Source organism: Brassica rapa, unplaced genomic scaffold (genome assembly GCF_000309985.2).
Source record: "Brassica rapa cultivar Chiifu-401-42 unplaced genomic scaffold, CAAS_Brap_v3.01 Scaffold0716, whole genome shotgun sequence".
NCBI classification, from domain to species: domain Eukaryota; kingdom Viridiplantae; phylum Streptophyta; class Magnoliopsida; order Brassicales; family Brassicaceae; genus Brassica; species Brassica rapa.
In genome coordinates, this window is record NW_022610656.1 from 3,183 (window position 1) to 20,754 (window position 17,572).

A 17,572-nucleotide genomic window follows, 5' to 3' on the forward strand; every position below is an offset into this window, starting at 1 on the left:
AGCTTCTTCGTCGTTCCAATAACACCAGGATGAATCACTTTGTAAGAAGCTTGATTTGGATACATAAAGTGGTGGAGAATCACCAGGAAGTTGAATAAATCTCATAGGAGTTGGGATGAAGAAGTTATCCTCCTTTCAAATCAGGTGATTCCAGTTTCCCAGTTTGGGAATAAGACAGCTTCTTCGTCGTCCCAATCAAACCAGGATGAATCACTCTGTAAGAAGCTTGGTTTGGATACATAAAGTGTTGGAGAATCACCAGGAAGTTGAATAAATCTCATAGGAGTTGGGATGAAAAAGTTATCCCACTTTCTAATCAGGTGATTCCAGTTTCCCAGTTTGGGAATAGGACAGCTTCTTCGTCGTTCCAATAACACCAGGATGAATCACTATGTAAGAAGCTTGATTTGGATACATAAAATGGTGGAGAAACACCAGGAAGTTGAATAAATATCATAGGAGTTTGTTGAGTTGAGCTGAGTATATGTATGAAGAGCTAAGGAGTTGAAGAGGAAAGGAGATGAGGAAGCTTAAGGGAGTTTAGGGAGAGCATGGTACGGACGTCCGTACAAGGCCGTACAAGCCGTACAGTCTGTACCATCCAAGCCTCAACCAAAGTTACCTTGCACAAGTGAAACGGTAACTAGGGAAGAGTTACTCAAGTGGAGAAGGATCAGACCGTTTAGGGATAAGGTAGAGCGCGCCTTGACAGGCTGGAACAGCTGGAAAGGCAAGAGCATCTCGGTCCAAGATGCTAGATACTCCGCGCATGTGGAGAAGCTAATTGGCTAGTCCAAACGAGCTTATCCTCTCCTGATTGACCTCACATGCTTTAGTCCTCTCCTTGATTTCGAAAACCCTTGTATGCTCACACTATATATTGTAACTCATCAACACTAATAAAGATTATGCAGTTTGAGTCTCTCTAATCTCTTAGACACTATGGTTCTCTCTTAGACTCTAAACGATTCTTAAGTTACTTAGTCTTTCATAATCTCTTCTAAACTTCACCTAAAACTCTCACTTACATTCTAGTTACTCTAAAGATCTCTTAATCTCATATGGTATCAGAGCCAGGTTCATTTGAATCTGGGGTTTGATCTTTAGAGAGTTACAAGGCTTTGAAGCTACACGCGAGTAGCTTTGAAGGTATTGGAGCTGCGCTACGTTCTGTGTTTGTGCGTGACTCAAGACTCAAGGTTGGTGTGTGTACGTGATTCAAGACTCAAGATTTCATCAGATTCAAGCTGTTCAAGTCAAGCTGAGTAAAGATGGAGCATGGGTTGAGCATGAGGATGAAGGTGGCGGTTACTTTCAAGGGTAGCAACTACCTTGTGTGGTCTCGGATGGTGAAGACTGCGGTGGGAAGTAAGGGTTTGTGGGGGCACATCACAACAGGGGAGGCTCCGAAACTCATTACTCAGGGAGGAGATCAAGAAGAGGTCTCCAATGAAGCGGCTGTGGAGAAATGGCAACAAGAAGACATGCTGGTGATGACGGTTCTACACGCATCCTTGGACCCAGCTATCTTGGATGCTTACAGCTACTGTGAATCAGCCAAAGAGCTGTGGGACACGCTGAAGAAGGTGTATGGGAACACTTCCAACCTCAGCCGTGTGTTTGAAGTGAAGCTAGCGATCAACCGTCTTGCACAAGAGGACATGGAGTTCACTAAGCACTTGGGGAGGTTCAGGTCCTTATGGTCAGAGCTGGAGATGCTGAGGCCGAGCACAACTGATCCAGATCAGCTGAATGAGAGGCGCGAACAAGACAAGGTCTTTGGGTTGCTTCTCACACTGAACCCGGCCTACACTCAACTCATTCAGCACATGTTGAGGTCAGACAAGCTTCCGGACCTTGAGGAGGTATGTGCGCAAATCCAAAGGGAGCAGGGATCTATGGGGTTGTTTGGAGGAAAGGGGGAGCTCTCTCTTGCCAATCAAGCAGCTCATGAGGACTCAACCGAGGCTCCACAAGCAAACAAGGCATCTCACGGGAAGTATGAGGACAGGAAGTTCAATGGCAACTGTGATCATTGCAAGAAGCATGGTCATAAGAAGAGCCAATGCTGGATACTTCACCCACACCTCAAGCCGGCCAAGTTCATGAAGGAGCGTGAGGGAAGGGCAAATGTGACTGAAGGTTCAAGTGGAGCTGGCACCAGCAAGATGAGTGAAGTGGATGGGCTTGGAGGCAATGATGGGAATGGGAAGTCTCTTGTAGCTTACACTGGCGCCTCAAGCTCACGCAGCAATGATGACTACATCAAGAATCAGACCTTGATGCACTCTTCAAAATGCTAAAGGAAAACGGTAACACTTATGGTTATTCCTTTGGAGCTTCTATGATTGCATATAAGGATGATCACTTGATTAGAGAACTAGTAGAACGGTTAGAAACTAGGAATGAGTATAGAAATGCCCACATTGCTAGAACTGATAGGATGCATCCATTACTTAGTAATCTATGTCATAATGCTAAACGAGTAGGTAAACCATTGATTGTTGATTCTGGTGCATCACATCATATGATAAGTGATGAGAACTTGATTAAGGATATAGAACCTACACATGGGCATGTGATGATAGCAAATGGGGATAAGATACCTATTAGAGGAATAGGAAAGCTTAAGTTGTTTAACAAAGAATCTAGAGCTTTTTACATGCCTGAATTCACATCAAACCTATTATCTGTGAAGAAATGTACTAATGATTTACAATGCAATGTTATCTTTAGTCCTAATGATGTGAAGTTTCAGGATATTGAGAGCAGCAGATTGATTGGGAAAGGGGTGACTAAGGGAGATCTCTATATGCTTGAAGAACTCACTTCTGTTCCTGATTATAGTTGCTCATTTACTTCTGCTTCTTTGTTGAATAAAAATGCATTGTGGCATGCTAGAGTAGGACACCCTCATGTTAAAGCTTTGAACTTAATGGTACCAGGTGTTGTGTTTGAGAACAAAGATTGTGAAGCTTGTATTTTAGGCAAGCATTGTAGAACTGTGTTTCAAAAGTCTACTACTATCTATGATAACTGCTTTGATTTAATTCATTCTGATGTGTGGACTGCCCCTTGCTTATCTAGAGATAGTTATAAGTACTTTGTCACATTCATTGATGAAAAATCCAAATACACCTGGTTAACCTTAATTCAGACCAAAGATAGGGTACTTGATGCATTTAGGAACTTTCAAACTTATGTAACTAACCATTATCATGCTAAGATTAAAATTTTGAGATCAGATAATGGAGGAGAGTACACAAGTCATGCATTCAAGGAACACTTATCACAACATGGGATCCTACATCAAACAAGCTGTCCGTATACTCCACAGCAAAATGGAGTGGCTGAGAGGAAGAATAGGCACCTCATGGAAGTGGCAAGGTCTCTGATGTTTCAGAGTAATGTTCCAAAGAGATTCTGGAGTGATGCGGTTGCCACTGCTTGTTACTTGATCAACAGAACTCCAACCAAGGTTCTGAATGAGAAGGCTCCATTTGAAGTTCTGAACAGGTACAAACCAGTGCTTGATTACTTGCGAGTCTTTGGATGTCTATGCTTTGTGCTCAAACCAGGAGAGATGATCAACAAGCTAGAAGCAAGAAGTACTAAGGCTGTGTTCATAGGATACTCAACTACACAGAAAGGATACAAATGCTATGACCCTATAGCAAGGAGAGTTCTTGTATCTAGAGATGTGAAGTTCTTGGAAGATAGAGGATACTATGAAGAAAAGAACCAAGAAGACTTGAAGGACTTAACATCAGACAAGGCCACCACCTTGCGGATCATCCTTGAAGGTCTTGGAATCAGTACATCCCAGGATCCAAGAGATCACGCAACAACACCTCCTGAAGTGGGTTCACCATCCCACCTTGATCATGAGGGAGGAGAGACACATGAGGAGGAGCCTACGCAAGAGACTAACCAAGATGAAGGAGAAGAGAGCATAGGCTCTGATGGTCATGGGCATGATCATGGTGTGATACAAACACCTTCTCAAGATGAAGTGGTAGAAGAACAACAGGAAGAAGAACCGGTTGTGCAGCCACTAAGAAGGAGTACAAGGATAAGGAAGGATCCTTCCAGTTGGGTAAACACGAGAGTGTACTACAATGCCCAAGCTGTGGAGCATCCTTCTCAAGCCGTGTGCTCCTTTGCTCAATATCCAGAAGCACATTGCGCTTTCATGGTAAACTTGGATGAGAATCACATCCCAAGAAGCTATGAAGAGGCAATGAAGGATAAAGAATGGAAAGAGTCAGTAGGAGATGAAGCAGGAGCTATGATCAAGAATGATACATGGTATGAAAGTGAGTTACCAAAAGGGAAGAAGGCTGTGACTAGTAGATGGATCTTCACAATCAAGTACAAAGCGGATGGAAAGATTGAGAGGAAGAAGTCAAGACTGGTTGCAAGAGGCTTTACTCAAACCTATGGAGAGGATTATGTTGAGACATTTGCACCAGTAGCTAAGTTGCATACAATCCGAATTGTATTAAGCTTGGCTGTGAACCTTGGATGGGGCTTATGGCAAATGGATGTGAAGAATGCATTCCTACAAGGGGAACTTGAGGATGAAGTATATATGTGATGTGAGCTTGACTGAACCAGTAGCTGATCTTGCGCATGAAGAGCTGGAAGAGAGTGACAGTGAAGAGGAGCTGGATGAGACAAACACTACAATTGGATACAAGGAGCTGGATGGGAGTTCAATTGGATTTAACTCAGCACGAGACCCATTCTCTTTCTCCAATGGGCCAATAACCAGATCAAAGACAAGACAATTAAAGGAGGCAATTCTCAGATTGGTTTACACTAAACCAATCTCGACATCTGAAGAAAACCAAGTCAAAGAAGCCTTGAAGATATTCAATTGTTCAATCTTCAACACTACCTAGTTTTACTTAAGATATTTTCGAAAACTACAAGTCCTTGGTGACTCTTTGCTTTCCTTTCTTTCTACTTAAACTCTCTGCAAGATCTGATTAAAATCAATCACTTTTGTTATCAAAAAATCCTCTCTAAACTTGTGATTCCTTTGTTCAGTTTTTGGACATCGAATTTGGCTAGAAGAGTGATCTTCCTTAAGCCTTGATCTTGTTCACTAGTGGGGCTGCCTCTCACGGACTAAGATCATCCCAATCAGTGCCTGATCATTCCGCAGATCATCACTGAAACCATCTCTACCATCGATCACCAATCCCCTTTCTATCAACTCATCAATCGATCATCTTTCCATCAGTGTTAGTAACCTGATCCATCACCACCAAATCATTACCAGATCGACCCTCAAGAGCATCCTAGGGTTCTTCCTTGACCAGGAAGCTATTAAGTGGTATCAGAGCAGCTTGAGGGCTTCTAATCAAAGGGGTTTGTCGATTCAATTCTTCTCTCTCTGTTTTGGGAACCTAATTTCCTTTTCTGATTCTCTGCAACTCTCTGCAGTTTTCTTTTTCTCTTTACTTTCTATCTGTTGTATCTGCAAGGGGGCCAACCAGTATAAAAAAAAAAAAAAAAAAGAGATCTAAGTATCTAAGAAAGTCGAGGAGAAATCCGACTAGGGCTGAGGAGAAATCCAGCCAGACTGAAGAGAAATCCAGTCTCTGGTGGTAAAGCTCCTTGCAAACCAAAATTTCTTAAATCTGTCTATCTATTTCTTTGGGGTTTTGGGATTTTTACTTCTCTGGCTTTGAGTTTGTTTGTCTGATCATTGAACTCTTGGAATCACTGAGAAAATCACTTGAGAAATCATTGAGAGAAACACTTGAGAGAAACACTAAGTGAGGCTTCGGCTATATCTATTGTGTACTTACTTTTCTTGTTGAAGTCTTAACAGGAAACCATGTCTGAAAGTGATAAAGAAAGGCCCGTGGCTAGACTGGATAAAGCACAACTAGATGCTATCATGGCTACTCTCATGAAAGAGATGGATAAAAAACTTGAATTTGTTGGAGCTACTCGTTCTACTAACCCTGTCTTTGGCACAACTTCACAGGTTAGGAGAGCCGCTAGGGAAAAGAGGAGAGGCAAGCGACCTGCAGTAGGAGACGAATCTGAGGATGAAGATACTTCTTCTGGCCGTAGTACTGATGGAGAACGGTCCGTGGGATCAGCAAGATCAGTGAGAACAGGACGTGCAGCCTCCCAAGCAAGATCCCCTACACGCCATGCAGCAAGGAACAGACCAGATGATAACCTTGGGAGTCTCAAACTTCGAATACCAGTCTTCAGTGGAACCAGCAATCCAGATGCTTATCTTGAATGGGAAACGAAGATTGAGCGAGTGTTTGATTGCCAGCACTACTCAGAAACAAAGAAGGTGAAGCTTGCTGTGACAGAATTCAGTGGGTATGCTTTGCATTGGTGGGATCAGATTGTTACTACTAGGAGAAGGACTGGAGAGCCGCCAGTTGCTTCATGGTTTGAGCTCAAGACACTCATGAAGAAGCGGTTTGTCCCAAACCACTATGGTAGAGAGATTCATCAAAAGCTGAGGAGACTTACCCAAGGAACCAAAGGCGTGGAGGATTACTATCAAGAGATGGAAATACTCATGATCAAAGCGGCTGTTGAAGAAGCTTCTGAAGCTACTATGGCTCGATTTCAGGCTGGGCTTAACAGAGACATCCAGGACCGCTTGGAGATGCAGGAGTATGAGGACATCTATGAATTGCTTCACAAAGCAATCCTCATTGAGCAGCAACTGAAGAGAAAGTCCTCAACCAAAGGATCCTATGGCAACAACTTCAAAGCGCCTACTACCAAAGATGACAAGTCTTTTGTGAAACCCAAGGAAGAGCATGAGGACAAGGGAAAGGCACCAGCTGCTAGATCCAGGGATGTGAAGTGCTTCAAATGTCATGGTTTTGGGCACTATGCCAATGAGTGCACCAACAAGAAAGCAATGATCCTCTTGGACAGTGGTGAGGTGATATCCGAAGAAGAAGAGGAAGCCATAGACTATCCAGTTCGTGGAGAACTACTTGTCACAAGGAGATCATTGGCAGTACAATCCAAGCTAGATGTAGATAATCAAAGGGAGAATCTGTTTCATACTCGTTGCATAGTTTATGAAAAAGTATGCAGTTTGATTATAGATGGAGGAAGCTGTACTAATGTTGCTAGTGAAGCTCTTGTAGAAAAGCTTGGATTGAAAACAGGGAAGCATCCTAGGCCATACCTTCTACAATGGTTGAATGAGGAGGGCGAGCTGAAGGTCACTGATCAAGTAATGGTTCCTATAACCATTGGAAGATACCAAGATGAGATCGTGTGTGATGTTCTGCCCATGGACTCTAGCCATATCTTGTTGGGAAGGCCTTGGCAGTATGATAGAAGAGTCATTCACGATGGGTTCACTAACCGGCATTCCTTCACCCACAGAGACAAGAAGATTGTACTGGCACCTTTGTCTCCACAAGAGGTACATGAGGATCAACTTCAACTAAAACTTAGGCGACAAGAAGCTAAAGAGAAACCAGCTGACAAGCAAAAGAAGGAGACTAATCTCTTAGCCAAGAGTAGTGAGATCAAGAAAGCTTTGTGTCTTCAACAATCTATGCTTTTATTTGTTTTTAAAGGTGCCCTAATGTCTTCTTCTGACCCTGCACCGGTTCTACCGAGTGAACTTGAGTTTCTTTTGCAGGACTATGGTGATGTCTTTCCAGACGAGAGCCCAAAAGGACTTCCTCCCATGCGTGGGATTGAACACCAAATAGACTTGGTCCCTGGAGCTTCTCTCCCAAACCGCCCTGCCTATAGAACCAACCCTGAAGAAACAAAAGAGCTACAGAAGCAAGTAGATGAGCTCATTGAGAAAGGACATATCCGAGAGAGCATGAGCCCTTGTGCAGTACCAGTGCTCCTTGTGCCTAAGAAGGATGGAAGCTGGCGCATGTGTGTAGATTGCAGAGCCATCAACAATATCACTGTAAAGTACAGACATCCTATTCCTAGACTTGATGATATGTTGGATGAGCTACATGGTTCTTGTGTGTTCTCTAAGGTAGATTTAAAAAGTGGATATCATCAGATTAGGATGAAAGAAGGGGATGAATGGAAAACAGCCTTTAAAACTAAACATGGTCTGTATGAGTGGCTTGTTATGCCATTTGGTCTTACCAATGCCCCTAGCACTTTCATGAGGTTGATGAACCATGTCTTGAGGTCTTTTATAGGACACTTTGTTGTAGTTTATTTTGATGATATTTTGATCTACAGCAAGAGTATGGCTGAGCATGTGCATCACTTGAAATCTGTGTTAGAAGTGCTTAGGAAAGAATCCTTGTTTGCTAACTTTAAGAAATGCACTTTTGGGACAGATCACCTTGTTTTTCTAGGATTTGTTGTAACAGCACAGGGAATCAGAGTGGATGAGGAAAAGGTTAGAGCTATCCGAGACTGGCCTAGTCCTAAGAGTGTGAGCGAGGTGAGAAGTTTCCATGGTCTTGCCGGCTTTTATAGAAGATTTGTGAAGGATTTTAGCACCATAGCTGCACCACTCACTGAAGTCATCAAGAAGGATGTGGGTTTCAAGTGGGAGAAGGCGCAAGAGGAGGCTTTTCAAAACCTGAAAGGGAAGTTGACTAATGCTCCTTTGCTAGTTCTTCCAGATTTTACTAAGACCTTTGAAATTGAATGTGATGCTTCTGGTGTAGGTATTGGAGCTGTGCTGATGCAGGAGAAGAGACCCATAGCATATTTCAGTGAGAAACTAAGTGGAGCTGATGTGATCATGGAAAGCACCAAGGAATGGAATCATGAACCTGATCATGGAGAACTTGTAGCTGTGGAAGAACCTACACTTGAAGAATGTTTGAGCCGAAATAAAGCTTCTATCATCAGAGACAACTTGATCTACATTCAAGCTACTCTACACTCAAGCTGATCATCATCTAGGCAAGTAGCTTGTGTGTACTCTTTTTCCCTTGATTGGTTTTGTCCCACTGGGTTTTCCAATCAAGGTTTTTAATGAGGCCACAAGTTACTTCTCTTACCTCCTAGATGATTGATCTTGGTCTGTCCACATGAAGACCTTATGTTATATAATTTTATCTAAGTTTTTATGCTATGTTTTTATTTTCGAAAACTCTAGTCTTTGTTGTGTTTCCAAGGGAGCCTTGTCTTTATTTTCCTTGTATTTTCGAAACCTTGTGCATGTACAAGGCTTCTCCTTTATATTCTGGTCGTGGCCCCTTGTATCAGCATCCATCTTTTTATCAAAAACCTTTGTTTTCTCTTTTCTTCTTGCTTGTCGAGTTGATTGAGTGTTGGTGTGTAATATCCAACTTCTGGTGTGTAATATCCAGAGACTAAGGGCTCTAGTTTGGTGTGTCATATCCAATCTATTGCCTAGGAGTATCAAGGAGCCTTTCCGCAGCCTCTTGTGTCACCATTCGATCCACATACCTTGAGAAACTTGAGTCTTTTGATTCGTTTCTGCAAGGATTATCCCATCTGTTCCAGAGCATCAGCCTAGGATCTCATCAAGTGGTATCAGAGCAACTCTGGAAGGGAAGTGTTCATCTTTCTCTATGATTTTCGATTTGTCTCTTCATATTCATGCTAGAAACTGATAGATCTGTGTTGTGGCTGTCGAAATTTGATAGATTAAGTTTATCTGATTTCGTTTGTGTGTTAAAAACTCTTCATATACCTTGCTGAGAAAGTTTTCTGATTTACTTGATCAATCTGTTTCTGTTTCTGAAATTTCGAATTTGTTTCTGTCTTGATCTACTCTGTTTTGATTAAACTTGATGTACTAGACTTGAAAGTGAACCTGAAATCAAAATCTCTCTGTTCTGTTTCGAAATCAATCTGATCTGTTAGGTTTGTGATTTATCAGTTCTGTTCAGATTAGTTTTGATCTGTTTTAAATCATTGGTTGAGTTTCTAATTTGTTCTGAGAATTGTCTAAGGTTTTAAGCTTCAGTTTGAATCTGTTTCTGGTTTTGCAAATTGATTTTTGTTTTCTCTGTAGAACTTGTTACTGCTGTGTGTTGTTTTCTGTCTCAGGTACAATGGCAGGAGATCAGAAAGGAAAAATCACTAAGGAAGAAAGGCTGTTACTTAAATCTATGAATGCTCAAATGCAGCAGATGTTGGATACCAACATGGGTGAATTTCGAAAGGAGCTTAGACAAAAGTTTCTGCAGCAAACTGATGATCTTAGGCAGCAAAATAAAAACAGAATGGACAAACAAAAGCTTGAGCCTAGACCACCAGATTCTGTTCCAAACGAATCAAGCAAGCATAAGTGGTATAAGGAAGAGGAAGCAGGACGTGGCCAACAGTCTTACAAACAGCCAGCCCACACTTCGAGCAGACCACATCAAGCTTCTCGCACTCCTAAATCAAATATTCATTCTTCTTACAATCAAATTGTCACTAAGCCTCAACTTTATGTTTTTACAGGGGAAGGTGATTATTTAAAGTGGGAAAGAACAATGGAGAAGTGGCTTTGCTACAACAAAATCCTGAAGAGAGAAGCATTGGCTTATGTGATGTCTCAGCTCAAAGGAAACGTTTTTAAGTGGTTGTTGCAAGAAGAAGATGATCGCAGGTACTACAAGGAACCAGCTATCACCACTTGGGAAGATCTGAAGTTGCTACTAGGGAAGAAGTATGCATCCAAAGGCCACACTTCTCTGAAATCTCCAAAGAAGAAAGTCATATCCGCAACAGACTTCAAAAGTGAAAAATCAGAAACCAAGATGGCTGATTATGAGAAAGAAATCAGCAGCCTTGTTAAGGAGATTCTTAAGACCAGCAAGCACTTAGACAAGCAGAAGAAGCTCCCAAAGAATCAAGAACCAGTTGCTACTGTCTCAGAACTCAATGATGCAGAACCAGACTCAGCTGCCCCAATTCAAGAAGCTCAAACCAAAACATCTATGGGAAAAGGAAAGTTTGAGAAAGAACAAGAGTTTTCTCTGTTCTTACCTCACTCTGAATCTAATTTTGATAATTCCTTTAATGAACTAACTTGTCTTGGACCGGTGCAACCGAGTAGAATTGTTTCAGTGTCACAGGTTGCAAAAGAAGACTCAGCAGAAAAAGAACCAGAGAGTACAACACAAGAAGAACAACAGAAAAACTTGCAGACAAAATCAGCTCATGAATCTTTGTCTTATGATCTGCAAGAGCACTGTAAGGAGTTTAATATGGTTGCTTCTGTGCCTAGAATGTTTGTTAAAGTGAGTACTGAAGACATAAAACGTTTTGGTCTTGATAAAGTAAAAGATTTTTGTGTTTCAAAATCTGTTTTTGATAACATGTTTAAATCTTTTAAAGAAATTAAACCAGAAATCATCTTTGATCAAAAACGTTTTCAAAATCAAAATAATAACATTTGTGGTCATATTCTGAGTTTTGATCATTTTCTGAAACATGTCAAAAGTTTTGATCATTTTGAAAAGGTTTTAGAGCTTGAATTGAAACAATCTGATTTCTGTTTGAAACCTTGTGATTCATTTGCTAGAACTGAAGAAAGGAGTTTTGTTACGAACTTCCATGTGCATAAACTGATCCTTGATAATTCTTGTGTTTCTGCTTATGTATTGAATGAACCTAAGAAGTTGCAGGAACCGAAATTGCATCAATCTGATTTTAGATTTAAATTTGTGAAATCTGCAAAGTTCACTAAGTTTGAGCTTGATTGTTTGTGTGCTGAAAATGATTCTAAACATGTAGGTTGGTTCTTTGATGATATTCTAGTGTATAACACTTTCTTTGATAAACCTGCTGCACAATTGAAACTAGATATCACTAATTCTGAATGTGTGAACTTGAACCTTAATGATATCTGGGTCTGCAGTATTTTCTTTGATATGCATCATAGATGGAGGAATCATGCTGTTTTGTGCTTTGGAGACATTCTGGTCTACAACACTTTCTTTGACATGATAACACACTTGACTTGTCCAAAAAGAGCTGAGAAGTGTACAGGTAAAAAGAGGGGCTATACTGATGAGTCCTTGGCTAAGCTGGAGATGCAACAATCAAATCTTGGAAGCTGTCTAGCCGCCAACTTTGACATAGGAGCAGTCCGAGGATCATATCTCAGCAACCAGAAGGAATTAAGCAACAAACTCAACTGCAATGGAAACTACACTCATCAGGGTCTCACGTCGAACTGGAATCATGTCCAAAGCTTCTCAAATGAAAGAGTTATGGGTTCTACAAGACGGGTGATTCTGTGTTTGCTTTGTTTGAATTTTTCTGAGTATAGAACATCTCAATCCTATATATGGCGACCAGGTGAGCATGCTAAGGTAACCAATCATGTTTTCAAGAGTTCCTTTATTGATTACACAGATATGATGCACTTGTTTTTGTCAAAAGAGTCATGTGCAGATTATATGGAAGCTTTGAAGCATGCAAAGACAAAGAACAAGCGTGAGGAAGACAAACGTTTCAAGCCGCCTGATCTAAGCCAGGAGAGACATCAGGACGTCACTTGCTTCATCCTCATCAAAGAAGCACCTCCAGATGCAACATACAAGCCAAAACCGAGAAAATATAACTTTGGGATAAGAATCTTACTCTATGATGATTTTGCTTGTGTTAACTTGTCTTGTTTCAAAGTATCAGGTTTAAGTAATGCCTCAGGAGTGAGGAAAGCCAAATGGATCAGTCCCTTCTACCTAATAGAACCAGTCAGCGACAATGCCTATCAAAGAGGCTTGCAAGGTAAGTGTAATCTGATTATTACTGACTTGGTCCCTTCTATTGCAGGTAACACAGATTTGAGGACAAATCTTTTTGAAGTGGGAGGGGATGATGTGATCATGGAAAGCACCAAGGAATGGAATCATGAACCTGATCATGGAGAACTTGTAGCTGTGGAAGAACCTACACTTGAAGAATGTTTGAGCCGAAATAAAGCTTCTATCATCAGAGACAACTTGATCTACATTCAAGCTACTCTACACTCAAGCTGATCATCATCTAGGCAAGTAGCTTGTGTGTACTCTTTTTCCCTTGATTGGTTTTGTCCCACTGGGTTTTCCAATCAAGGTTTTTAATGAGGCCACAAGTTACTTCTCTTACCTCCTAGATGATTGATCTTGGTCTGTCCACATGAAGACCTTATGTTATATAATTTTATCTAAGTTTTTATGCTATGTTTTTATTTTCGAAAACTCTAGTCTTTGTTGTGTTTCCAAGGGAGCCTTGTCTTTATTTTCCTTGTATTTTCGAAACCTTGTGCATGTACAAGGCTTCTCCTTTATATTCTGGTCGTGGCCCCTTGTATCAGCATCCATCTTTTTATCAAAAACCTTTGTTTTCTCTTTTCTTCTTGCTTGTCGAGTTGATTGAGTGTTGGTGTGTAATATCCAACTTCTGGTGTGTAATATCCAGAGACTAAGGGCTCTAGTTTGGTGTGTCATATCCAATCTATTGCCTAGGAGTATCAAGGAGCCTTTCCGCAGCCTCTTGTGTCACCATTCGATCCACATACCTTGAGAAACTTGAGTCTTTTGATTCGTTTCTGCAAGGATTATCCCATCTGTTCCAGAGCATCATCCTAGGATCTCATCAGGAGCCATGCTGAACTACCCAACTTATGACAAGGAACTCTATGCTTTGATTAGAGCACTCCAAACTTGGCAGCACTATCTCTGGCCAAAGGAGTTTGTTATACACACTGATCATGAGTCCTTGAAACACCTGAAGGGACAGCACAAGCTCAACAAGAGACACGCCAGATGGGTAGAGTTCTTGGAAACCTTTCCTTATGTGATTCACTATAAACAAGGTAAAGAAAACATTGTGGCTGATGCACTCTCCAGAAGGTATACTCTTTTCACTTCTATGGAAGCTAAGCTGTTAGGTTTTGAACAAATAAAGTCTTATTATGAAGATGATCAAGATTTTAAAGTTCAATTTGAAGAAAGCAAGAAACATACCAGTGGAAAGTTTTATCAAGTTGAGGGTTTTCTTTTCTATGAAAATCGACTTTGTTTACCTAACTGTTCTTTGAGAGAGTTGTATGTTAGGGAAGCACATGGAGGAGGATTGATGGGGCATTTTGGAGTTGCCAAGACACTCGCCCACCTGAAAGAGCACTTTTACTGGCCGGCCATGAGAAGAGATGTGGAGAGAGTATGCAGCAGATGTGTTACTTGCACCCAAGCCAAAGCCAAGGCCCGACCTCAAGGTTTGTATACTCCTCTTCCCATTCCTGATGCTCCATGGATTGATATATCTATGGATTTTGTGCTTGGTTTGCCTAGGACTAGAAAGGGCAGAGATTCAATCTTTGTAGTTGTTGATAGGTTCTCAAAAATGGCACATTTCATTCCATGTCACAAAACTGATGATGCCTTGATGGTTGCTGAACTTTTCTTTAGAGAGGTTGTTCGTTTGCATGGCATGCCTAGATCAATAGTGTCTGATAGGGATACTAAATTTCTTAGTCATTTCTGGAGAACATTGTGCTCTAAACTTGGAACAAAGTTGAAGTTCTCTACTACTTGTCATCCTCAAACTGATGGACAAACTGAAGTAGTTAACAGATCTTTGTCTGCTCTCTTGCGTGCTGTGATTAAAAAGAACATCAAAACTTGGGAAGATTGTATTCCTCATGTGGAGTTTGCTTATAACCATTCTGTGCATAGTGCTACAAAGTTCTCACCTTTTCAGATTGTTTATGGATTCAATCCTTTGACTCCTTTGGACCTCATGCCTTTACCATACAATGAGCAAACTAATCTTGATGGCAAGGCAAAAGCCGAGTTTGTTGTTTCATTGCATGAACAGGTAAAGAAGAACATTGAGAAGAGGACCAAGGAGTATGAAAAGCAAGCAAACAAGAAGAGACATGAGCTGTTGCTGGAACCAGGAGATCTTGTATGGATTCACTTGAGAAAGGAGAGGTTTCCTGAAGAAAGAAAGTCTAAACTGATGCCAAGGACAGATGGACCTTTCACTGTGCTTGAACGGATCAACAACAATGCTTACAAGATTGATCTTCAAGGTAAGTATTCTATAAGTTCTACTTTCAATGTTGCTGACTTGATCCCTTTTCGTGCAGATGATTTGGATTTGAGGACAAATCCTTTTAAAGGAGGAGGGGATGATGTGAGCTTGACTGAACCAGTAGCTGATCTTGCGCATGAAGAGCTGGAAGAGAGTGACAGTGAAGAGGAGCTGGATGAGACAAACACTACAATTGGATACAAGGAGCTGGATGGGAGTTCAATTGGATTTAACTCAGCACGAGACCCATTCTCTTTCTCCAATGGGCCAATAACCAGATCAAAGACAAGACAATTAAAGGAGGCAATTCTCAGATTGGTTTACACTAAACCAATCTCGACATCTGAAGAAAACCAAGTCAAAGAAGCCTTGAAGATATTCAATTGTTCAATCTTCAACACTACCTAGTTTTACTTAAGATATTTTCGAAAACTACAAGTCCTTGGTGACTCTTTGCTTTCCTTTCTTTCTACTTAAACTCTCTGCAAGATCTGATTAAAATCAATCACTTTTGTTATCAAAAATCCTCTCTAAACTTGTGATTCCTTTGTTCAGTTTTTGGACATCGAATTTGGCTAGAAGAGTGATCTTCCTTAAGCCTTGATCTTGTTCACTAGTGGGGCTGCCTCTCACGGACTAAGATCATCCCAATCAGTGCCTGATCATTCCGCAGATCATCACTGAAACCATCTCTACCATCGATCACCAATCCCCTTTCTATCAACTCATCAATCGATCATCTTTCCATCAGTGTTAGTAACCTGATCCATCACCACCAAATCATTACCAGATCGACCCTCAAGAGCATCCTAGGGTTCTTCCTTGACCAGGAAGCTATTAATATGCATCCCCCACCAGGCTTGGAACACTTAGTGAAGAAGGGAAATGTGTTGAGACTGAAGAAGGCTATCTATGGGTTGAAGCAATCACCAAGAGCTTGGTACAACAAGCTGAGCACAACTCTAAATGGCCGAGGCTTCAAGAAGTCTGAACTAGATCACACTCTCTTCACACTCACAACTCCCTCAGGTATGATTGCACTCCTTGTGTATGTTGATGATATCATTATCACAGGGAGTGATAAGGAAGGTATCATTGCAACCAAGGAGTTTCTTAAGTCCATGTTTGAGATTAAAGACTTGGGAGAGATGAAATACTTTCTTGGGATTGAGATATGTAGATCCAAGGAAGGTTTATTCATGTCCCAAAGGAAGTACACACTTGATCTCTTGAAAGGTGCAGGGGCTTATGGGGGCAAGACAGCAAGGATGCCTATGGAGGATGGCTACAAAGTTCCACGAGAGGGGGAGATTGAAGACAGCAAACCTTATCAGGATCCTAAACTCTATAGAAAACTAGTTGGCAAATTGATTTATCTTACTATAACTAGACCTGACATCTGTTTTGCTGTGAATCAGGTGAGTCAACACATGCAAGTGCCTAAGGAACATCACTGGCACATGGTGGAGAGGATCTTGATGTATCTCAACGGCTCACCTGATCAAGGAGTATGGATGGGCTGCAATGGAAGCACTGAAGTGGTGGGATACTGTGATGCGGATTGGGCTGGTGATAGAGCAGACCGGAGATCAACCACAGGCTATTGCACATTCATTGGAGGCAACTTGGTGACTTGGAAGAGTAAGAAGCAGAAGGTGGTGTCTTGCTCAAGTGCAGAAGCTGAGTATAGAGCCATGCTGAAGCTCACCAACGAGTTAGTATGGATCAAAGGCATCTTGAAGCATTTGGAGATTGATCAAGCCACGCCAATGACCATGCATTGTGACAACCAAGCCGCCATTCACATTGCCTCCAACTCGGTGTTCCATGAGAGAACCAAGCACATTGAAGTTGATTGTCACAAGGTGAGGCAGATGATCACCTTAGGAGTCATCTTGCCATGCTACACAAGGAGTGAAGATCAGTTAGCGGATGTGTTTACCAAGGCTGCAAGACAGAAGACAATGGAGTCCATTCACATCAGGTTGGGCCTCATTGATCTTGGGAAGAGAAGGAGCTAGTCCCCTTAGCTGCAAGGTCTTTACTCTTTTTCCCTCATCAAAGTTTTATCCCATTGGGTTTTCTTTGGTGAGGTTTTTAATGAGGAAGATCTTGTGGCTGTCCAAGCTTAGGCTTTCACAAAGCTAAGCTTGAGGGGAGTGTTGAGTTGAGCTGAGTATATGTATGAAGAGCTAAGGAGTTGAAGAGGAAAGGAGATGAGGAAGCTTAAGGGAGTTTAGGGAGAGCATGGTACGGACGTCCGTACAAGGCCGTACAAGCCGTACAGTCCGTACCATCCAAGCCTCAACCAAAGTTACCTTGCACAAGTGAAACGGTAACTAGGGAAGAGTTACTCAAGTGGAGAAGGATCAGACCGTTTAGGGATAAGGTAGAGCGCGCCTTGACAGGCTGGAACAGCTGGAAAGGCAAGAGCATCCCGGTCCAAGATGCTAGATACTCCGCGCATGTGGAGAAGTTAATTGGCTAGTCCAAACGAGCTTATCCTCTCCTGATTGACCTCACATGCTTTAGTCCTCTCCTTGATTTCGAAAACCCTTGTATGCTCACACTATATATTGTAACT

General features: G+C 41.6%; 1 protein-coding gene across 1 annotated transcript; it reads left to right on the plus strand.

Annotated features, from left to right (window-relative positions):
* Positions 1-9,473: 9,473 nt before the first annotated feature.
* On the plus strand, positions 9,474-13,163 carry LOC117130843. Its single transcript, XM_033283457.1, has 2 exons — positions 9,474-12,696; positions 12,742-13,163. Exons 1-2 carry the CDS (start codon positions 10,026-10,028, stop codon positions 12,945-12,947), a joined length of 2,877 nt encoding a protein of 958 aa, XP_033139348.1. The 5' UTR covers positions 9,474-10,025; the 3' UTR covers positions 12,948-13,163.
* Positions 13,164-17,572: the final 4,409 nt, after the last annotated feature.

Excerpts from the sequence above, each read along its gene's own strand:
- LOC117130843 (XM_033283457.1), top strand. The coding sequence starts at position 10,026 with ATGGCAGGAGATCAGAAAGGAAAAATCACTAAGGAAGAAAGGCTGTTA. Across the intron at positions 12,697-12,741 it reads CTATCAAAGAGGCTTGCAAG|GTAACACAGATTTGAGGACA; the intron begins GTAAGTGTAATC and ends CTTCTATTGCAG.